This window comes from Peromyscus maniculatus, chromosome 4 (genome assembly GCF_049852395.1).
Source record: "Peromyscus maniculatus bairdii isolate BWxNUB_F1_BW_parent chromosome 4, HU_Pman_BW_mat_3.1, whole genome shotgun sequence".
Lineage (NCBI taxonomy): Eukaryota > Metazoa > Chordata > Mammalia > Rodentia > Cricetidae > Peromyscus > Peromyscus maniculatus.
Genome location: NC_134855.1, coordinates 78,968,554 through 78,992,185, shown reverse-complemented (window position 1 = coordinate 78,992,185; position 23,632 = coordinate 78,968,554). Strand labels below are relative to the sequence as shown.

General features: G+C 43.8%; 1 protein-coding gene across 5 annotated transcripts in view; it reads right to left on the bottom strand.

Moving 5' to 3' along the window:
* Window positions 1-8,725: 8,725 nt before the first annotated feature.
* Slc1a2 (solute carrier family 1 member 2) overlaps window positions 8,726-23,632 on the bottom strand; it is a 132,822-nt gene continuing 117,915 nt past the window's right edge. For 3 of the 5 annotated variants that reach the window (XM_076570165.1, XM_042275811.2, XM_042275810.2), the window contains exons 10-11: window positions 22,253-22,484; window positions 8,726-18,138 (exon numbers count right to left, since the gene is read on the bottom strand). In XM_076570165.1, coding sequence (XP_076426280.1) covers window positions 18,067-18,138; window positions 22,253-22,484 — 304 coding nt within the window. In that variant the 3' untranslated portion in view covers window positions 8,726-18,066. Of the gene's footprint in view, window positions 18,139-18,805; window positions 18,889-22,252; window positions 22,485-23,632 lie in introns of those variants that run through there. The other 2 variants (XM_016002204.3, XM_076570166.1) reach the window with 1 other exon arrangement.

Below are 23,632 nucleotides of genomic sequence, written 5' to 3'. Positions count from 1 at the left end.
GACATTTGTCTCTGTGAGGACGTGAACACTATGAGCTGGGGACTCCCCAAGGGACTCTCCAGGAAAGAAAAGAATTGCTTCATCTCAGAATCCATTTGGAGGGTGAGAAGTTCAAGATCCCATCCCAGTGAGCAGCATCTTTGGCCAGGCTGAGCTTGTTGCTGTTCCCTGAAGAAACCCTGTGCCTTCTCTCCTTGCTGAGCCCAGAGGCTTGCTACACAATGGAGAGCATCTGGAAGATCAAATCATGTGAGCTAAGGACAGCCATGAAATTTCTCTAGAGTAAAGATGCCTTATCCCTGACTAGTTCAGGGAGGCCAAAGTCTATCAGCAAAACTCAGGTTTGGGGGAAGGCAGCTGAGCTGTGGACTCCAAAGTCTGTGTGATGTAGATAGGGAAAGGCAAACATGGGGGAAAGGAGATGGGATTTCTTTCAGCTTAGCCACTAAGAAGTTGGGATTGTTAGCACAAAGTGGTGGTGATGATGGTGTTGATGCTGTTGCTAAAGATGATGATGATGATGATGATGATGAAGATGATGATAATAGCTATCTTTAATTGAACCCTTGCTATGCTCCAAGTACTGTACTAATACTTTAAGGATATTCTCCTAGTAATTCCTCTACGGGGCTAGGGAAATAGCTGAGTTGGTAGAGTGCTTGCCGTATAAACATGAAGACCTGAGCTCAATCTCACCAACTACATAAGAAGTTAGACATGGTGTTGTGGGTTTATAATCCCAGAATCGGAAGGCAGAAGCGGGAGAAGAGCCTCACTTAGGCCAACCACCTAAGCCTGACTGGCAAACTCTAAATTCCAGTGAGAGAAATTCCAGTGAGAGACTACCTCGTCGCCTCAAGAAACAAGATAGATGACTCCTGAGGATAGACACCTAAAGCTGATCTCTGGCTTCCACATACTTATGCATACATGTGAATGCACACTCATGTATCCTGCTCCCTCCTCCCCACACCGCCACCATTAAGGTCATACACATGTATCCGCTCCATCCTATAGAGAAATAAAGCAAAGTTAAGTGAGCGATCAATGGTCCCATAGCAGTAACAGGATGTATGTAACCAGGACCAGTCTCCCCATTACCGATAGCTCACTTAAATAGGTGTTGGTATCCTCATTTGCAAAAAGACGCAGGCTAATCTGGAAATAGTCCATCTCCTTCAAGGTCCTTTATCATATCTTACAGTGGGGTATGATCTCTGTCTTCCTCTCTGAGATGAGAAGTTAATCTCAGATCATGTGGGAAAGGAAGCCTATGTTACAAAAAAAAAGAAAGAAAGAAAGAAAGAAAGAAAGAAAGAAAGAAAGAAAGAAAGAAAGAAAGAAAGAAAGAAAGAAAGAAAGAAAGAAAGAAAAAAGAAAAAAAGAAAAAGAACTTTCTGCTCACTGGAGGCCAATTGGAAACCCCATGGCTGCTCCCTCCGTGAGCATAATGCCACCAGTGCCCAGAAGACATCTGAGGACTGCCAGAAGCCAGGGAGAGGCTCCACAGAGGCAGGTTTTGCAACCAATGAGGGCAATCACTCTATATTTGCATTTCCCCTTAACTGGAAGCTGCTAGATTGTTTCCAGACAATGTTTGGAAAACTCAAGTCGCATTACCCTAAACAACAGAGGAAGATTTTGAGGTTTTGCATATTCCTTCTGACTCAGGGAAGCGGGAGGGAGGAGCAGTGGAAAACTTTTTTTTTGGGTCTGCTTTGCCGGACACATCATTCCGCTTTTTAATGTGCTCGCCTGGGAACATGGTTGACTCTGTCATTTCCTACCACTTGGACAAGCTTCCTTGGACCAGGATCCTGACTTTAGCTCTGTTTTTCTTACAAGGACAGGGAATCTATGGCCCCTCACTGCCTCAGAGAGGGGATGAATAAACTCAACTTTCAAAACTACCAGGAAGACACTAAAGCTGATTTTCCTTTTTGCCAGGGACTCCCCAGTCTCCACTCCTGTGTGGCACATGTCATCTGCACAGGCAGCACAATCTCCTGGCCTTCTTGCCTGGGCTGAGACTTCTGACGAGACCTGAGCTAGCTGGACACTGTCTTGTGTGATTCTGCTCTTCGGTGTGCGGAGCCGCACTTCCTCTTTACATTACTGTGCTTGGAAGGAGATACCTACAGGTTCCTGCTTCAGGGGCAGCCACACCACAGTGCATCTTCTTCAAGGCCACTGTCTTTTAGGGCTCACCATCCCCCACCCTGGTGCAGGAAGGTTGCAATAAAGCCTAGTGGGGTTGTGTTTTCCCCAAATCCTAAAGGCCACACTGATGGCATTAACAGGTGGAGCTTTTGGAAAGTGATTAGGTCTTGAGGCTGGAACAAATGAGATTAGTAGCCTTGTTAAAGGGACACCGTAGATCTCTCTTGTCCTCTGTCTTCCATATAAAGACACAAAAGAAGAAAACAGCATTCCAGCCTCATGGGGTTCTGCCCCAGAATCCATCATGTCCCCTGGACTCAAAGGTCCGACCTTGAGAATGATTAATAATTTTCTGTGGTTTCTAAAACACATAGTTTATAGTACTTTGTTGGAGGGTAGTGAAGGAGTTATTGGTGGCTCTTGGGTAGGTAGAAGGATTTTTTGTGACGCCTCTGTTAAATGGCAATTCACATCACAGTGAACAGCCTGCTGCTAATGGGCAGAGCCCATGAGGCCTCACACATTATTGCTCAGCGAAGATGTCAAGAACCAAGAAGGGCCTGCCTGGCTCCTACATTCTCCTTTAGCACATCTCAAGTGTGCTCCCATGCAGTCAGAGGAAAGGGGACCTCATATTTTAAACTTAGCTCCCCTCCTGTTAATGTCTTTGCATGACTCAGTGCCCATGTTGGAGAATCAGACTCCCTAAAACGGGCAGCAGTATTTTGATTCCAAGGTGCACTGACGGTGGCCTACAGTGGGCCCAGTGAGGAGGCCCTGGAGAGTCTGAATAAGAGCTCTTCAGCTGCACATACACATGCTTCATCATCATCATCATCATCATCATCATCATCATCACTATTATTAGTATGTCTCAAGAGTGCACGCACCAAAGCCTCCAGGGCACAAACACAGACAATACAGATGGATGTTCACATCAGCTCCACTTGACACAAAGAATGACCGAGAAATGAGGCCAATAACCATTGGCAGGAAGTCATGCAGCAAGACTCGGCATACTTCATGTGGTATCATATTACCAGTGAAAATACGCAAGTGCCAGGTATCTGAAACAACATGGATGGACTGAGAAAGACTGTGCTAAGCAGAGAGAAAAAGCACGCTACGAAGATTACATGTGACCTGGATTCCTTTTATAAGGACCCAAAGCTAGTTTAGGTGTTTAGTTTGGTCACAAGGGTGTGCTTTTAAAAGAGATTGTGGGTGAGCTTGACTCTTCCTCTTCTCACCTCAATCAGGAAACTCTGATCATTCTCTCTCTCTCTCTCTCTCTCTCTCTCTCTCTCTCTCTCTCCTCTCTCTCTCTCTCTCTCTCTCTCTCTCTCTCTCTCTCTCCTCTCTCTCTCTCTCTCATCTCTCTCTCTCTTGTGTGTACATGGCCAGAGGTCAATATCAAGTATGACTGGTATTTTTTTTATGGTTCTCTGCCTTATTTTTTGAGGCAGAGTCTCTCCCTGGAGTTCACTAATTCAATTAGACTGCCTTGCACATGAACTCCAGGCATCTTCCTCTCTCAATTTCCCCCATACTGGCATTCCAGGTATATACCAGGATGCCTGGCTCTTTATGTAGGTGCTAGGGATCCAACTCAGGTCCTCACGCTTGTAAGCAAGTATTTTACCTACTGAGCCATCTCCCTAGCCCCAAACTATTTTTGAAGAAGCCAAAGAATAATCAACATGAAAGTAAGCAGCTGAATGGGCCAGCGAGGATACAGTGTAAAAGACAGTCATGTAGGCTTGCATTCTAAGTGGCATTATGACTCAGATTTAGGTGACATTTATCCTGTAATAATAAGTTATACAAATATATGTATAGTATATATGCACACATAACATATACACATATGATGTATATGCACATACATTATACACATATATATGTATATATATACATATATGTATGTAGTTAGCTTACCTAGATGAAAGCATTAAACGTCATTGTTAAAAGCTTAGAGGTTTTCTAAACTAAGCCCATTATTTCAAATGTCCTAAAGACTTGGCTGCAATTGAAATTTGGATTTGGAATGTCCTCCTAAAGGTCTATGTATTCAAGGCTTGGGACAATAGGAACCCGTGGAAACTCTGAAGTGTGTGTCTGCCAAGAGCCTTTCACCCTCTAGGGTATGCCCTTGAAGGTGAGTGTGGGTGGGAGCCTGCCTCTTCTTTCTCACTCTCAATCTGCTCATAACGTGTGAAGCTTCTGGCCTCATCCAGTGCTTCCTACCATCTTGTGCTACACTGCCTCAGGCCCCAAAGCAACAACATCAACTGACCTTGGCCTCCAAAACTGAGCCAAAGAAATCTTTTCTCTTTGTGGGTGGATTTCTCTCAGGCATTTCCTCCAGGAACAGCACCTAACAGCCATGCTTGCAGAAGTCTTCAGTGTCCTAACTCCCAGCCTACAATTGCTCCTTTCATACTCACCCCAAATGAGTTGTTCTTCTTTCCTTGCATCTTCATCCGTGACAAAGCAACCCTGGGCCCACACAAATGGATGGATTCCCACCTATGACCCAAGAGTGATGGGATCTTGGTCCCACTCAAGTTTCTCCCACTCTGTGTCATCCTTGGAAGGACTGGCTGACCTTGGCTGATTTGTATCTACTCTAAATATTGAAATATTCACTTTGACTCTGGTGTAGGGAGCCGCCATTCAAAGATGGTGCTGGCTTCCTGGTAGCCTAGCTGTAAACAACTCCATATTTGGCTATGATGCACGAGTATGGTAATTGGCCTTATGTCCTCAGCCTATCCCGTGGCTCCCCGTGCTTGCCTTCTGGCGGGACCCAATCACAGTCCGGCACGTTTGCCTGATTCCCTATATAAGCAGCAGCAGTTTAGTCCTCGGGGCCCCTCACCTCCCGCTCTCCCTTAATCAAGAGGCGCTCCAATAAAGTGTGTTCTGAGACGGATCCTCGCATGGTGGTCGTTCTTCCTTGCTGGCCGAGGAGCGCGCCGCAACTGGTGCCGAAACCCGGGAAGACAACTGGTGCCGAAACCCGGGAAGGAAACTTCGGACACCAGGTGAGGGGTCGAAGAGGATTCAGAACTCAACACATGGAGCAGTGACGTCGGTAAATTCTCCAGGTATGCTGATTACTGGGATTAATCTGTTTGTGTTTGCTCTTGTGTTCATTCTTATGGTACATGCATGTCTTAAGGAAGGACGCAATGTGGAAATCATTAGAAAGGGACGCAAGGCATTAATTAAGCACCAGGATAGTCTATCAGAATCAGACTTTAAAGGGGAGAACTTAAGTAGGCCTAAAAAGAAGAAAGAAAAGAATGAAGAAAAGGAAGAAAATTCAGAAAAGAAAGGGGATCCTTTGTATCTAGTACTAGAGAGATTTGCAAAACTTGATTTATCTGATAATGAATTAGATTCAGATGAGGAGGAAAATTTAGAGAAAGCCACCGCTGAATATGAGGAAGAGAAATATGGGTGGCGGCGGCGACCTCCTCCTTATAATGTTTCTGCTGGGGTGAATGTGGAACCAATGGCGCCTGCGGGACCACATCCACCCCTGGCACCACCTTCGTGTCTGCAAACAGGTGGAGGTTGTCATTTTATCAGGAGAGACACCTGGGCGCGGCTAGCGTCCGCGTTTCCAGTCTTTGAAGATCCGCAAACAAACAACAGATATCATGAACCTGTGCCTTACAAACAATTAAAAGACCTGGTAGAGGCTGCTCGAGCTTACGGAGTTTCAGAATGGTTCCCGAGCAGCGAATTTGTCTAAACGATTGTCCAGTTATCTTATAGGAAATTGGTCCGGAGAATTTGAAGAGACCTTGGAGAAACAGAGTGGCGGTGGTGACCATCAACTCCACACGAGTGGACCTCAGCATGGCAGAGGGACTGTCCTCCTGGATTGCTTCTACCTTTTCCCTGTTTAGAATGGGTGGGTGTAGGGTATATTTTTGGCATGCTGCCTTGGAGGATGCGTGTTTTGTCTGTGGTTGGTCTGCCGTTTGCGAGCACGTACAAAAAAGGACAAGGTCATTATCACTCAAGCATTAGCCGCTCTGGAGTGTGGCTCCTCCCCCCAGATCTGGCTTTACCTAATATCCACACAGCCTTTGCACCCCCAGGACTGGTTAGTCCACTGCACTCGGGAAGGTGTGTGAACAATTGTTGCACGCATAGCCTTTGCACCCCTGGGACTGGCAGTCCATTGCACGTGGGAAGGTATGTGGACAGCTTTCACATATTACTTGTATTGAGCACAGGATGTCAGGCTCATGCACTGCACTTGAAGTGTAGGACATTTTCCTTCCTTCAAGGAGAGCAAGTCTGACTGCATATGGAGTCACATAGCCTTTGCACCCTTAGGACTGGTTAGTCCATTGCACTTGGGAAGGTATGTGGACCATTGTTACACGCATAGCCTTTGCACCCCTGGGACTGGTTAGTCCATTGCACACGGGAAGGTATGCGGACAATTGTTACATGCATAGCCTTTGCACCCAGGGACTGGTTGGTCCATTGCACTCGGGAAGGTATGCAGGCAATTATGCACAGTTAACTCATCCTCGATCGGTCAACACATCATGAGGTGGGGACCTGATTGGATGAAATACTTGTGTTGCAGAAATCAGACCTATACTCTCTCCTGCTGCTTAATTAATAAAGAGGGGGGAGATGTAGGGAGCCGCCATTCAAAGATGGTGCTGGCTTCCTGGTAGCCTAGCTGTAAACAACTCCATATTTGGCTATGATGCACGAGTATGGTAATTGGCCTTATGTCCTCAGCCTATCCCGTGGCTCCCCGTGCTTGCCTTCTGGCGGGACCCAATCACAGTCCGGCACGTTTGCCTGATTCCCTATATAAGCAGCAGCAGTTTAGTCCTCGGGGCCCCTCACCTCCCGCTCTCCCTTAATCAAGAGGCGCTCCAATAAAGTGTGTTCTGAGAAGGATCCTCGCATGGTGGTCGTTCTTCCTCGCTGGCCGAGGAGCGCGCCGCACTCTGGTTTTGGCTGTTTGCCATCCTAAAGAAAAATGACAGCCCAGGAATGTACTGTTCGCCTTGTTTTCTGGAACTGAGGGGTTTTTTTTGTTTGTTTGTTTGTTTGTTTTTTGTGACATGATGCATGTGGAACGGACTTAGTGCCAAGGGAAGTAAACATCACATGAAGTGTTCATTCTCACCAACAATTTAAGCAAATTGTCGTCATTAGTGACAAGAATTATGCTGTGTCACATCTATGAATTTTGATTTTTCAATATCAGCTATGAGCCTCTTCCCTCTCCCAAGAATGGAGGAGAACGAATCGATCCCATCAGCGGGTGCCCTGTGGTGTGAACCGTGAGCCTGTCACTGTCCGGGTAGACTTCCACTGCATAAACAACTCAACAAGTCCTTAGCAATCCTTCCATTGAAGAACTTGGGTTCTCTAACATGACCTTATAATGTTCACCATGTAATTCCTTGGAGATAACTGTTCCTACAAGACTAAAAAAGATTGCTGTGTTGGAATACTAAGAAACTGTTTGACTATGTCTTTTATGGACTGTTTAGGGAATTCAAGGAAAAATTTTGCTTCTAGTTTCTTGCCACGCACTTGATGATGTTGCACGTTCTTGCCCCCTTGAAGTTGGGCAGAGCTGTGCCACTTGCTCCGGCCATTGAACCATGAGCAGAACTGAGATAGCTAGCATTCAGGGGGAAACACCGAGGGTGGGTGTAGGCTCTGTTGTCTTTCTTTTTGCCTGTGTTGGTAAACATGGAGATGATCTCCCTCATACTTCCTGCTGTGGTTTGTATGTAGATCTTTTCTACCCAAGGTTAATGTGCTGGAAGCTTGGTCCTAAGTGTGAAAATGTTGAGAGGTCTTGGGACCTTTAAGAGGTAGGAGGCATTGAGAAATGATTAGGTCATTTGGGATATCATGCTCAGAGATCACTGTCTGCTAGTAGGGATCAGGTTAGGTACCACATGACTTGACTGGCTACCTTGCAGACAGGTTGTTATTGCACAAGCTGTGTTGTATTCCTTGTTTGTCCTCTTCTGCACACTCCACTGGCCACTCTTGCTTTCCATTCTTCTATGTGATGTCAACTGCACACTATGACATTATGAGGCCCTTACTGACCACAGCCACCTGAACTCAGACATTTCAACCTCCCAGAAAATGACCCCAAACAAATGTCATTTCCTCATTCATGTATTCATGTCAGATGTTCCAGAGAAGACCCCAATGAGGACTAAGACACTCCCTGGACGAGGACAGGGAGGAGCAGTGATTGTAGCTAAGTAGGGATTGATATGCTGCCCCAATAAGGGGTTTGAGAAGCCTCTGAGGTCAGAGGTTAACCTGCCATGGTTGGTTCACCAATGCCACATCCCAACATCCCACTCCACTAGCTCTGCTTCATTAGACATGACTATTGGATACTGAGGTCTTCCAAAAACTGTGTCTTTGTAATACTATAGACTTCAGTCCCTAATTTGGTGATCTTCCTACCACAAAGATCACTAAAGATGTAACTAACACTCTGTAATTAATAAATTGAGAAGTCAAGAATAGGCAACCACCAAGAGAAATTGGAATTCACATTTATTGATGAGAGATATATATACAAGGAAGTTAAAACACTTAGTGAAAGATTGGATTCACAGGTTATTTCCAGCAAATGAAGAATATCCAGTTATTTTACATATGAAATGTTACAGTCATCAGTCCATATCACAAAAAAAGCTGAAGACAAACACGGAAGACCTCAACTACCCAAGATGTGCTTTGCTAACAAGGTATTTCCTAGTACCATATAGAAGAAACAATCCCCAAATTAGTTGAGTTTCTCATCTTTTTGCATTCATTAGTCTTTAAATACCATGTGCTATTATAGATACACTATGCTACATGACATCAGACCAATGGGGACTGTGAACTTGAGGGAAACCATTAATCTTAACTTTCATTCAAAGATAATCCTGCCTCAAGTCTACTTTCCTTTTAGTAGTACATTTTTCATGCAGAAGTTGAAGGACCCAGTCACCACATCCCCTCACTCCACACATCTGGAGAAGTCCCTGGAAATGAATGTGCTTCACATCTTCATGATCTTTGAGAAGGGGAGGGGCACTCTCCAGCATGCTGCTGTTCCTTCTATCTTTGTGGAGAGGAAAGGGGTCACAGGGACTACAGACCTCACAGCATGGTACTTAGTGAGAATGAGGAGGAGTGTGGTTTGGGCATCAGCATGGAATTGTCCTTGTTAATCTCGTTTTCCCCCACTTCACACATGCAAACAGAGCATACTGGGTAGAGGAGATCAGACTCTTGTCACATACTTGGGATCAGTGCATCAGAGGTTGGTCCTCTGCTGTTGTCAAGGCTGGCCCCTGACCTTGCTGTGCTTCTAGTATTCTGTTGTTTTCTGACAAACGTGCAATGCTGCCAGAACTGTGCTTTTGGGGGGGAGGGGTAATCATCTGCCTGACAGCCAATCAGTGAGTGCATTCCTGTATTCTGACTCAAGAAGTCAAGGGGAATGAGGCTCTTCAGAATCTTAGGTCGTGAGCATCTTGTCCTGATGAAGATCTGACAACCAGAGAGGTTGACCCTATCCTAAAGACGTGACTCAAACATGCCACGAGGCAGATGGAGCCCCCCTTCTTTTGTCTCTTTAAGGCCAGGCCACTGATGAGGGAGGACCAGAGATGAATGCCTCATTCTACACCTCCCTCAGCCTTGACAACCTCAAGTTCCACAGGTGCACTGAGTGGAAAGGATGCGGGTATAGGATGAATGACCTTTCACTGTGTGGCAAGATACACATTCAACCCCATCCCTGTTTGGAGCTGTATTTACAAAGGTGCTGGATACATAGATTTGCAAACAATCATCAGTAAGTTCTTCACTCAGATCACATTAAGAAAGAGAAATAACCCCTAGAGATACCTAAGACAGAAAAAAAAAGGTGTGGGGTGGGGTTTCCAAATGGCAATCAATGTATCTATTGCATTTAGATAAACAGCCAAGAACAATATTTAAATTAAATTACATCTATACACCATTTCACTGAAATTACACACAAATACCTACGTTATCGCTACACAAAGTGCATAGGCACTGTCTTCATGCATGAACCAAGTGTCAGTGTGTACACACAAGAATGTCATGCTCTGACTGCTAGCTGTACTTAAAAACAGATACAATCTTAGCCAGTTGAGGGCACGTCTAATCTGTTCGCTTAATGAGGAGCAGGTTCAAATGCATCCTAGTATGTGTTCTATGGAATGGACTACCCTTTCACACACGGTAAAATACTAGTCCTGCCGCCATCTCAGAGAGTGCGTTTGGCGGAGGAAAGACACCTCGTGTTTTCCGTGGCTACTGGTGTACCTGATGGGAAGGTTACATAGCTTGACGTCTACCTGAGGATAATCTATTTGGGTTTACTTTAAATAATCTCAGTGTGACTCTGACTCCCACCTCCAGCCCCCCAGTGACACAGCACAGATTCTGAGCCAGTACTAAAAATATGTTGTCTTTAATTTCCTTTAAAAATATATGTTCAATTCATATAACAATGTGAGGTTTTGCTCTCATTTTCTTGGCAAGATTCAAAACGGCACCAACCCTGTCCCAAATTCTTGTCTTACTACTCCTCCCCAGTCTTTCCTACTCAACATTTTCCTAGGCCAATCTTCACAAAAACATTTAGGAATGCATGGCAGATTCTGGCATAGAAATGATCCCACTGTTAGCACCGGCCTTTATTCATCTTAGGAGAAAGTAAAATTAGAGTGGTTGGTTGGAGAAACAAGGTCTGGTGCTGGAAGGAAAGAAGTCAGCACCGTCGCTTGACATGGGAGGATTAACTGTCCAGATGCATATCCTAACTACCTAAGGGGGTTAAGCAATTCCATGGTCCTAGTTTGGTCCGGTTACTCATGGCGTCATTAAGAACTGAGTTCCTAAAGTTCTCAGATGCGGCTGTATGCTCAGGAAACAGCCGATACCCCTAAATTGCTATAGAAACTTGTGCTCTAATTAGTTAGACTTCTATCTATGTGGTTGTATAGAAAATATCATAAGAAAATATCTGTCTGAAAAATTACAGATACTAAATAGATTATTTCAGCCTACTCTGAGTCTTTATGATTTTTGATGAATAGATACAAATATGCACAACATTATTAAAGGCTAAATTAAGGTTAAACTTGTAATTAATATCCAGGACTATAAATATTTCTCTTTATAAATAATAGCAAAGGACTTTGGAGATTCGTGTAAGAAAGAATGTAAGATTGGGCCAAAGTAACTTTGTAGATTTAGGGTGCAATACTGATCAGAGGGCGATATGTTGTCCCCAGTAACACAAATTCTTCCTAGGATCTAAAATATATCTGCTGGCACCAAGATAAAATTAGATTCACAGTTTGCCAGCTCTCTCCTCAAGTGGTAGAAAACAAATAGAAAAGAATATACAAAGGTTCTCCAAAAAGTAGGTTTGTTTTAATATATACAAATCTCTGTAGTGACCAGATGATCTGGTCTGTGTTGTGTGGTGTGGAGATGGGATGCTGAGCTCTCACAGAGGAAGGAAAGAAGAAAGGAAGGAAGGAAGGAAGGGAGGGAGAGAGGGAGGAGGGGAGGGAGGGAGGGAGGGAGGGAGAGGAAAGGGTTGAAGTGAGCTGTAGAAGAATCTGGGTGCCAAAGGCTTTTAGACAGGAAGTGAAATATGGAGCAGTAAGCCACCAGGGAGCCAAGTTTCGGATTGTGTGTACTAGGGAATTTGCTCCAGAAATCTTCAGGATATGTTTGATCAACTTTCTTGGCTCCTGAGTGTATCTGTTCCCTACCAAAGGCAGCAGGCCATTTCCAGGCAGGGTAAATGGTTGCCATGAGGAGAAACAGAGACCAGAAGAAGCAAGGCTCTGACTGCATCATCCCTGTGTCCCAGAGGATGATGACAAGGATAGCAACAGTCAGTAGTTAGGTTCCAAAGCTCATCCGGGTTTTGGGGGTGTCACCAGAGGAACCCAGATATGCTGCTACATTGTCTAGGTCATGTGCTGACTCTGCAGAGTACAAGTCTGTTCCAACAGTAGATTTTATTCTCAGCACAAAAGCTCCTCAAAATACCACCAGAAAGACTTCCAAAAATACCAGAATGGGTAACTGGATCATAGGATGAAAGATAAAACAAGATTGGGAGACTGGTGTAGAAAAAAAAATGCTGATGGGAAATGATTCCGGGTGGTAGCATAAAGCTTATCCCCAGGAACCTCACCTCTCACTTTTCAAGAGTGACCTTACGTGAGTCAATGAAGGAACACTGTCTTTCTGCTCTTGCTCTAGACCTTCTGCCACCTTGCGGGGACTCGGGAGGAGGGGCACCATCACTACCACCAACAAAAATTAACCCTCTTAGACCTGGCTTTCCATCTTGCTCTCCTAAACTTGAAGAGCTGGGATCCTTTTCTGGCAATGAAGACGTTCACCACACTATGATATGTCAACTCCACTCTGGCAGAAATTTGGTCAGAGGGCAAACATGCCAACTCTGGCCTACTACAACGGAAGCGGAGAGGATAAGCCACCCAGCAACTTTCCAACGACTTGGAGACTCTGTGAGCACAAAAAGGGGCACCAGCAAATGGGGAAACTCCTTTCTTGTAAGTGGCAGCATCTCTCCCTACAATGTTATGTCTGTTATGCAAGCACACCAAGAGGAAAGGTTTGGAATGAAATGCATTGAATCCGCCTGCACACCTTCCCAGAGGAAAGGCTCATCTCCCCGGCTCAGGAAGGGATATACATGTCTGCACGCACGTGGAGGAAAAGGTATGTGGAGACGATTGCTGTGGTTGTGTAAATCTTGCACCAAATGTCAGGAGTGTTCGAGCTTGTTTGCCAGAGCCTCCCAAATTCCCATCCAGGATTGGCAATTAGGACTGTTTGGGGAAAATGATGTGGGCTGAGTATTTGGAGTGGGCTCTGTTGCCATAGCAGGTATGATGCAAGACCTCAAGTGCAGCTGTGAGGTGCCTGGTCCCTTACGGTGACTCTGCAGAACATTTCCCAGGGCAGAATCACTGCTCCTGTGAGGACAGTGAGTGTAGGTTAAAGGAATCTTTACAAAGGGATGTTTATTGGTATCTCAAGACAGCAGTAAACTGTGGGTTAAAATGGCCACTCTCCAAGCTTGTTGTGAAGTGTGGAATGAATAGAGGCTTGAGTTAGAGTTTCCCAAAGGGGATGAGGAAGAAAAAAACATCTAAACTGATCATTCATTATTGTGTGTCTTTACAACTTAAAATATAAATAAGCCAGGTTTTAGAGCGGGAAGCCTTTGACGATGGAAGGAAGTAAAGCAGAGATTAGAAAACGGCATGTGCAGATATAGAAAGGGACTTCGGTCATTTGGTCCAGTCCCTGCTCTTCTCATACAGAAGCCAAAGAAGAATGGGCGGACAGTGGCTTCTGTAAGCCATACAGCTACAAATGAGCAGTGTCTAAATCAAATGTTTCCTCTTCCAAAGCATGTTGTTTTTAAGCATCCCTGTGTCGTTGCCTAATTATGGTTTAGGCAGTGAGACTGGATATTACTCAATTAAGATCTGCTATCTCCTCCTGAACCAACCCCCACATAACCATATGGCCATTTACTATCTGTCTGTTGAGCAATGAGACGGAAGGAAAGGGAAGGAAGAGAGCAATGAACTGGAAAGAGAGTTTTAGGGAAAATCCTAAACCGGCCGGTGTTTTTGAGCAGGTTTTTATCTCATTCCACCCATGGAAAAATAGCTGTCACCTTTGCCTCCCGGCTTGGTTGGCATGCAGTGACCCTTCTTTTGGGTCAATTTCGCCAGAAATTACTATAGGTGCCAAGACCATGAATCTTCAGTGACAACTTGATTTAGGAAACCCTCACTTCAGACAATTTAACTTCATCTTCCTGTGACCCTTGACCCTGGAGTCCTGTAAGTATAACCATACCCAAAAATCCCATCCGGTCCTCCTTCTTGGCCTACAATGAGTTCAGCTGGAAATCAAGCAGAGCGAAAGTGCAAGGCAGAGGACAGCGAGCAGGAGCTGGGAGAGCGGCCCTGGGGTGTAACTGCTGCAGTTTAAGTCATCAAAGGCCAGAGCTGCTCAGACTTGTCTCTCAGAGTCAGAGGCATGTGAACACCTATTTGAATTTATTGCTCTGCTGCATGAGGGAAATAAGTGCTTAGGCAAGAGCCTGGATCCTGACAAAAGTAAAAAGTTACAGTAAACTTTTGCTTTGGAGGACAAAGGGGAGATTGTTTGTAAAAGCAAGGCAGGGTTGGGTTTCCTTCTGGGGACCCCACAGATAAGTTTCCCAATCGATCAGTGCTAGAAGGGCCTCTGACTAAACGCACCTGCATGTGGCATGATTTTCCAGCCATGGTTGGAAATTACCCGAGATCCAATCAGCTGAACATTGAGATCCCCGTCATCCCCCAGCAGGAATGGCTCCACAAACTGAATCCTTCCCACCCCTTCTCTGCTTTCTTAGTTTTCATCCAGGGACATTTTGATATTCTTTCACTCTGGGAAGGTCCAAGCTACTAGAGAGGGGAGAAATGGCTATTTGTCTTTGATGGAGCATGAACACTTCTATAAGCAATGAGGCCCCATAGGCTTTTTTCTATACTCAATAGGAAGTTAAAAACAGAATCTGGTAGTGCCCCTGTGGTCCTAAAATCACCTCAGGACTTTACTGAGGTTTTGTGTGCCTAGCTCATGATGGCTTTCCATATTCTCTAGCATGCTGCCTATGGAGAGGCTGCCCTCAGAAACCTACGGTTAAGCTCCACCTTCAAAGCAACCATCCTATTCACTGACTGGATTGGCTTTGCTGAATTTTCATCAATAGCTGGATGATTCCTCTTGCTTCTCAAAGGGGAAGGATGAGAAAGGAAAGAATGAATGTCTGCTTGGTTGGTTTGCTTCTGATTTTGATTCTTCAAAAGTATCAACTGCATCCATTTAAGGACTAGGGTTAGCAAGGCCCCAACATTCAAACCTCCCTGGAGTTAGTGTATATGACACTATATCACATACAGTGTGTGTGTGTGTGTGTGTGTGTGTGAGAGAGAGAGAGAGAGAGAGAGAGAGAGAGAGAGAGAGAGAGAGAGAGAGAGAGAGAGAACTACATAAAAGATTAGGGATTCAGATCTACAATGGATGTATAGTACACGCACAGTGACAGGTACCCTATTTAGACTAAGGCTATTAAAATGTACTTGGGATCTGTTTGTTCTGCTTATGGCACCTTTTCTAGGCAAAGGAATCCCCAGTGGGTATGCCATGGGAAGGATGAATGAGGCCTTACAAAAACAAGACATGTCAATTCCACCCACATCCTAGATTTTCAGGGCAGTCTCCAATTTGATGGATTGTTTATTTTCAATATAATGTATTCAATTTCCAGATAAATGTGGTTTCCTTAGCATATGCTCATGAGACAATGGATGTAGTCAGAAACCAGCAGAACCTGACTAGAGAAGCAGTGTGCCTTGGCTCCCCTGAGAACACTGGCCTCTTACACAGGTGAACGGGACAGCCAGGGACAAGTTGAAGGCAAAACAAACTAGAAAGATTTTCAGACAGAATATGAGGCGACAACACACACTGTCATCCTGTGAGTGCTTGTGGGAAAAGGTCATGTACAAGTATCGAGGTGGTCTTCTGCACGAGGAGAACCCTTGTACGGAATGGCCTCCCCCGACACACAGAGCAAACCAAGCATGCTCCTGGGTGCTTTTCCTAGACACATCTACTCAGGGTAGGAAAGAACCCCCACCAGGATGGGTGGGGTACCACTTACAGACTATCTAGAATACCACAACGAAACGGAAGACTATCATCTTGGTCCCTCTTATCTTCTATAAGGGATTCATTGTCTGTCCTTGCTACCCTATTAACTGTCCTTCAAATGAAGGTGAAACAAACAGCATTCAAAGACCACCTGCCAGTTGATATGGTGACACCCATATAATCTTAGGACAGAGGCTGAGAAGGAAGGTTATGAGTTTGAAGCCAGCCTGGGCTGCATAGCAAGACCTCGTTTCGAAAGCCCAAAACCAAAACAAAACAGTTCACTTAATACTGCTCCATAGTGATCCTTATTTAAAAACAGGGTTTATGAGATTAAAACCAAAACCAAAGCAAAGCAAAGCAAAACAAAACAAAAAAAGGAATCTCTTGTCTTTTGTATGTTCCCAAGCAGTCTGATTTGAAGGAGAGAAGTCACAAGAGAGACTAGAAGGAGAAGCAATGTCTCAGTACCCTTCTTCAGAGATGCTGCATCCTGTTACTATTTATGAACGTCTCCCCAACTCTACTTGCCTCAGAAGACACGTGTACTCTGCTCCGTGGGCCAGGTTCCATCTGCTCCTTAGAGTCGAGTATGTTTTGTTTCTCAGTGGTTCAAGTTCCCAGCTAACCCTTAAACCCAGAAGTCTTAGGAAAATACTGTGGGATATTCAACAGAAGAATAATAGTGGAGACATTCACAACGTTAGCTCGTACAACCGATCATTAAGGATTTGTTGGCTGTGTACCACGGGCAAACCACTATGCTGTGCTGATTATATTATTTCTCCCTTCAAACTTTCACAGTCCTTGGAAAAGATTTTGTCTGGGAATTTGTGTGGAGCCGTTCTTTGTCTCTGCTCGATGGTTTAAGGCTGCCTGCACTCTGTCCTAGGAATACCACCTTCACAGGATTTTATAGAGAGGTTTGCTTTCTGCTCCTTTCTCCCGGAGATGTATCCTGTGATGGTTTTCAGACCTTTTCTATAATGGAACACTTTCTACATATTATATATCAAAATGATATGAAAAGAGGCATAGCCAACATGTGTCCCTTTGTGTGAGGAAGCTAAAATGCTCAGCCATGTAGATGGATGAGAATGTGATGGAAGCGATTTGGATGCTGAAAATATCTTTTTGTTAGGAATTCAAATGAGAATCTTATGGGTTAAACAAATAGAAACAGATCAGACAATCACACTTAACTTCACTTTGCTTTCTGAATGCAAGTCAAACAAGTGAGTTTAAATATTTAAGTCTGGTTAAAATTTAGGTTGACTAAATTCCTTTACTTTTCTCAAGGTAAACAGTGGTTATATGCAAATAATTCCTAGTTCAGTTTCAAATTTAAATTCCCCACGCGCGCGCGCACACACACACACACACACACACACACATACACACACACACACACACATGCACGCACCCACACAAAGAGGGAAGGCAGAGCAGCTCTAGGCTCCATGGTCACTTATCTTCTAAAAGTGTGGGCACCCACTGAAACTCAAAAGTCTTTGACTTAGACAGAACACAAAAATGTAAATCATCAGCGTTCCCTACAACAGAGGCTCTCAATCAATGCAGGTGCCAACTCTACAGGTTGGAGGGGAGGAACTTCTAGAAGCTTCTAGCAGAAGCTTTTGTGCAGAACAAGGTGATCCATGAACACTTTAAGGAATACCACACTGAGCATGCTCGTTGTCTCAAGTCCCTGGAGTGTACCACACTGCTTTCGTCCTGTCCCCCTGGGAAAACAGCATCCACAGCTCTGCACTGGGACAAAGGGGAGCTGTCAAGAATGTGTCTTCTGTTCAAAGTGGCTTCTCCAGCAGCATCCATTCAGACAATAACACAAGTAAGAGAATTAGACAGTTATGAAGCATTATTTGGCAAAGACACAGCACGGTGCCTGTCATCACGGGTATACAACAGCTCCTCTAAGCCTCGGCTAACAGATTAAGTAAACATAGAAATATATGCATTTTTCCTTTCGTAAAGGAAGCCTGTTTAGAGCATCTTTTTTTTTTTTTTTTACCATGAGATACGCTGGGGAGTTTATTCAAGAATTGGCTGAGAGTCAGGTCATTATTTTTCACGTTTCCAAGGCTCTTCCTCAACACTGCAGTCAGCTGACTTTCCATTGGCCGCCAGAGTTACCTGAAAACAATTACCATCAACATCCAACTTACAGGCCACGAACTACAACAAACACCACTTATGGGTCATGTGGAGAAGCACCAGATCCAAGATTACAGTATATGTTGAAACCATAGTTTTAAATGGCATTCCTTCCAAATCCTGGTGTTCAACAGTGAATAGAGAATTAAATTATCTATATTTGCCTGGAGGGTATTGGGGGGATCATAGATGGTCAGCATTGTGGGGACAATGTCAACAATATTTGTAGGGTTGTGGGGCATCTCAGTACCCATAGACCCATCACATATTACTGTAGTCCTTAAAATACAGTGAGTGCCATGTGCTACTCCATACAACCATACAAAAAAAAATCCAGAATTAGGTAACTACTTCTACTCATGCATGTGAAAGGTTCAGCCACAGTGAGGCCAGGTGAATTTTATACATGTTCAGTCTTAATTACTGAAATGATGGTATTTTGGCTCTACTGAATAAGTGATCTTGACTTTAGATATGAAAGTGGGGGAAAGGTTTAAAAGTGGGAGATCAGTAGCAATGTATTCCAAATCATTTCAATGTTGACACTGAGGAACCTATAATTAGCAAACTATATGTATATATCTGGCCCAGAGCAAACTGAACCTTTATGCAGGAGGGAAGCTTTCCCATCCACTTCTAAGCAGGTATCCTAGCTTACCTTCTGTCTGTCTGTCCTCAACGTCATGTGCAAACTTAAACCCACGACTGATACTCCACATAATGAAGAGACTGGATTTATGGAAGCATTAGAATATGGAGACATGACAAATGCAGCAAAGTTTGAAAGAAATCTGACCTCCTTTTACCCAAGTGGAAATGAAATGCATGCATCAAGAGCATGCAGCATGCTAAGAACAGAAAACCAAGCGACCTTCGTGAACCATGCAATGAAAATAAAAACCTATATATTCTTCCAATTCCCATTAGCACACCCCCACTCCGCCCCCACACCACTGCTTAGGAAGCCCATGCAGTTAGCAGTGACATCTCACATGCTGTTACTTTGATGAGAATTAAGAGGCTATTGCACAACTCCACACTACCATTATGAGATCAGAGACTAGCATGACATAACAGTGCTTGAAATGGTTAAAGTTTTGACCAGAGCTGCAGCAAACTGGTTTCCCCCCTCAATAAACTGTGAAGAAAGACTGCCAGACACTGACTGGAGAACTTTGTCTATTCCTTGTGACCTTGAATGTGTTTATTTGGCTCTCAGTGATCAATCAGATCAATGGCAGGGCACAGCCAGCAATCACAATGTGGCATCCTGGAAGAACCATACAGCATGAGGGATGTGTTCACTCTTTGTTTGTAAATACTGGGACCCGTATTTCAGAAGTAGCTGGAACAGTGGCTTTTCTGGCACTCCTTGTCCCTCTGCTGAACCCAAGAACGTCTGAAGCCCTCTCACTAACCCATGCTACCCCTGTCTTGCTCAGTCAAGGGTAGGGCCTTGGCAACAAGCATTGACACTCTTCCTGCTGGACAAACTGGACCTAAAAAGTGGTGAAGCTGAGAGTTGACTGAAAAGAAGTTCAATGAAATGACTAAATGTGACCCAGATACTTCTAGAAAGGATGTGCATCTATGGACAGAGCTCCAGCTGCCTCCTACTTTGGTGGAGGCAAACACAGGACAATGACTTAGAGCGAGAGGGCTGACAATCTGATCCTCTTCAAAGAGCTAAAGCCAATCACTCACTAAAAATGCAAGCATCTGAGATATTTATGAAACTAATACACCCAGATACATTATCCTCAGGGCCTTCTCAGGTTGGATATTGACAGCATCTAAATGCTATTTATCCAATACAGATGCAAGTGGTTGATTGGGTAGTCAATTTTATGGAGAGATTGAGCAACTAGCTCTATGAAACTGCCCAATAAAAAGAAGGCTATCTAAACAGGACATGGAGTCTAGATGCTAGTGGGGTGCATTCAACAAGTATGTATTGAGTGCCTACAAGAGCCCAGGCACTGTTTGGGGAGTTTGTACATGATAACACTGGATGGAGAACAAGTGCCTCTATCTATGGGCATGCTTTATAGTGACAGGATCAATTTACTCCCGTTACAGTCTGCAGTTTTCTTTAAAACATGTTAAACACTCTTGCAATGTTTTTCTGATTGGTTTTGTTTTGTTTTTTGTTTTTTCAAGACAGGGTTTCTCAGTGTAGCCCTGGCTGTCCTAGACTCAATCTGTAGACCAAGCTGACCTTGAACTCAGAGATTCATCTACCTCTGTCTCCCAAGTGTTGGGATTAAAGGCTTGCACCACCAATTCCCAACCTTTTGCAATCTTTAGGAAAAGAAAAGTAAGTCTGAATAGAAAGACATTTCCACCCCTCTGCTCCTTACTTTGCAAAACATGTTTTGCAAAGACATTTCCACCCCTCTGCTCCTTACATGCAAAACAGTATTATGAAGCCCTTTGAGAAGCCCCTCAAAGGGTCCCAGCATTGACTAGGATTCTTTCTGCATATAACAGTGAAACAAAAAATATATATGATTATCCCACTTTGTCTCATCTTATGTTTCCTTGAGCGAAAATGATCTGAGTTGAAACCTTCTCTTGTGTATTATACTGCATATTCTTGTTTGCATAGCTCCAGTACGTGGGGTCTTATAGGTATAAACACTCAGTAAATACTTGGTGAACGATCAAAACATGGAATGTCATGGAAGAAGGAGAGGACACACCACTAAATCATACAAGGCACACAATAAATACTTGATGAACATAAGATAATCATTCCATGAGAATATTGACCCTTATTGATCCAAACTAGCAATTTTTTGTGGAAAGGAACTTAACATGTTCACTTGGGTGTGAAAAACACTAACATTGCAAGAAAATGGATTATTGCCCTAATGGTCTCTCTGAAATTTTAAAAATGGAAATCATTTTGTCTTGCCAATTAATTAATCAGTGAGCAGTCTCACTCCCCAGGTTGTAGCAGAGCCCCGGCTCGCCTGCATCTGTACTTGATGTAGAGGGAATAAGCAAGACTCTTTGCTCTACAGGTTCTCTGGACCTATGATACAGCCTGGTAAATGGAATTGCTTCTGTTAGTCTGAGCTCTCTGGCAGAAACCATGGTGCTATTTGGAATAACCCAAGACTTAACACAGTAAGAAAGATTAAACAGGATTTTATCAGCAGGAGTCAAAAAGGTAGAAGGGATCTCTGTTGATTCAAACCAGCCTCAGCTGCTACACTCAATCATTTTAGCAAGGCAAACCCTCTCTCATCTGACAGGGTTTCTCCAAGTTTGCATCACTCTGGTCACAACAGCCTATCTTTAACAACGTCAAGTTAGTTACAGTGAAGGCCAGCTAGAGACCATCAAGCTTGAAGACTTGGCACCCAACAGCTTGGAGGAGAACCCAGAACACCCACAGTGCAGGACAACTGGAGTGTGATACTTCGCATTTTTAAAAGACTTTCTGGATAACTGTTTTGAAGAACAGCTATTCCTGAAACTGCATTCCCATTTGGGATGCAAAATAAAAGCCAGACTAAAACTTACCCTCCCACTCAAGAATAAAAAAATAAAATGAGGAGAGCCAATCAAACTTAAAAAAAAATAAAAACAATTTGTAATACAGTGTAAGGAGGAATACTCATGCTATATAAAGTCAAACGCTATTTGATCAACATTTTTCTTGACCCTCCCTTTAAGGAAGAGAATATTTGAAGGCCATCAAAGTTCTAACAACCATAAATTCTTGGCCCAAAGAGTGAAGAAAATTGACCAAATTAGAGTAGTGAGGTGGATGTGGGAATCTGTTGAGACAAGCAACTGCTTGGTTGTTGTTGTTGTTGTTGTTTTTTGTGTGTGTGGTTTATTTGTTTGTTTGTTTTTGTTTTTTGTTTTGTTTTGTTTTGTTTCTTTTTTTTTTTTGGTGTCAGATGTGTGGATTTCCCACCATGCTGGATGCAGAGTGGGATGATCTGGGCCTCACAGAAGCTTGGGTTACATGATTCCTTACAAAAGCGTGTTAAGAATGGATGCAGGGCTTTGTGTTTATAAGAAGTCCAGCATGCACTATTCATATGCAGGTCTCAATATCCAGGAATGGAAAAGGTACCTTGCACTCATCTATAATGACAGAGTTGTGTGCGGCATAGACACACTGGTTAGAGTTGCTTTCCCTATGGGTCTTCGTGTCGTCGTAAATGGACTGCGTCTTGGTCATTTCAATGTCTTCATGCATTCGATGTTGGGAGTCAATGGTATCCAGCTCAGACTTGGAGAGGTGATAGACAATCCCGGCCCCAAAAGAATCCCCTACAACATTGACTGACGTTCTCATCCTGTCCCTAGGGATGAAGCACAGAAGTTCAGTGAGGAATTGCTCTTTCTGTGAACCTAAGAAAAACATTTCAGAGTGTTGCTGCAACCAGAGAGTATCCAGAATATCTCTCCTCGTGTCTTATGTTGCTAGTTATGGATTGCAAAGAAAAAGTGGTTGTTAATGATATAAAACTCATCTCAGAAAATCAGCACCAGGAAAACTCAATTGACAGTTGTGCTCTCTCACAGCAAGTACGAGCCAGTCAGTGTGAAGGAGCCTTTGGCCACATTTCCTCTACCTCCAAAGTCCTATCAGTGAAGGTGCTGGGAAGCCACTAAAGAAGTCAGTGAACAGATCAGTAAGTGTGAAACATAAAAGGGAGGGGATGAGGTAATGCTGTCGCCGGCATAGTAGTCGAGGACGCTTGCTTTCCATTCTATAACTATGATTGAGTTACAGGAAGAGAGGAAACCTTAATTTTAAAACTAGAACAATGACCTAAAATAAATCCTAATTGCTGTGATGCAACCTATCTGTCCTTAGGAAGTGGGGATAACGAAGCTGCATTGGAGGATTCTGGCATGGCTCCCTTGCAAGTCCAGCTGCCCTGATTTCAATCAGGCAGATCTGCCCATGGTGCTGAGGGTGCATATCATGTGATCAGAGGTGAACTGGACTCCTTGGGTGTGTCTTTGTCTTTGAATGTGCTGATCCCACTTCTGCACTTGAGAATCTAGCTGAGGGAGGTGGAGTCTGTACCTGAATGAAGATTTAGGCTTGAGGACACCCAAGGGCTGATGGTTAAGAACCCCCAGCATAAGTGTCCAAGAAGAAACATGAGATATGAGTTGACAAGGCATTAGATGAGACTAAGAACCCTCATAGTGCTATTGCCTAGCAGGCACCCTAAAACAGCAGAAATGTACTGTAAATTTCAAAGGTAAAAGAAGGATGTGGCAGTTTTATCAAAGAAATTATTCCTGAGAAGACATACATATTTAATTTGACTAAGATACTACCTAATATATACATGCATTAAGATATTATGTGGTACCTTTCTGATGTAAGTGTGTGTTTTGCATTTTAAAACGTAAGATTATATGTATAACTTTTTAAATATACAGCAGATAAAATAAATGGCTGGGATGAAGCTCAGTGATAAAGTGATAAAGG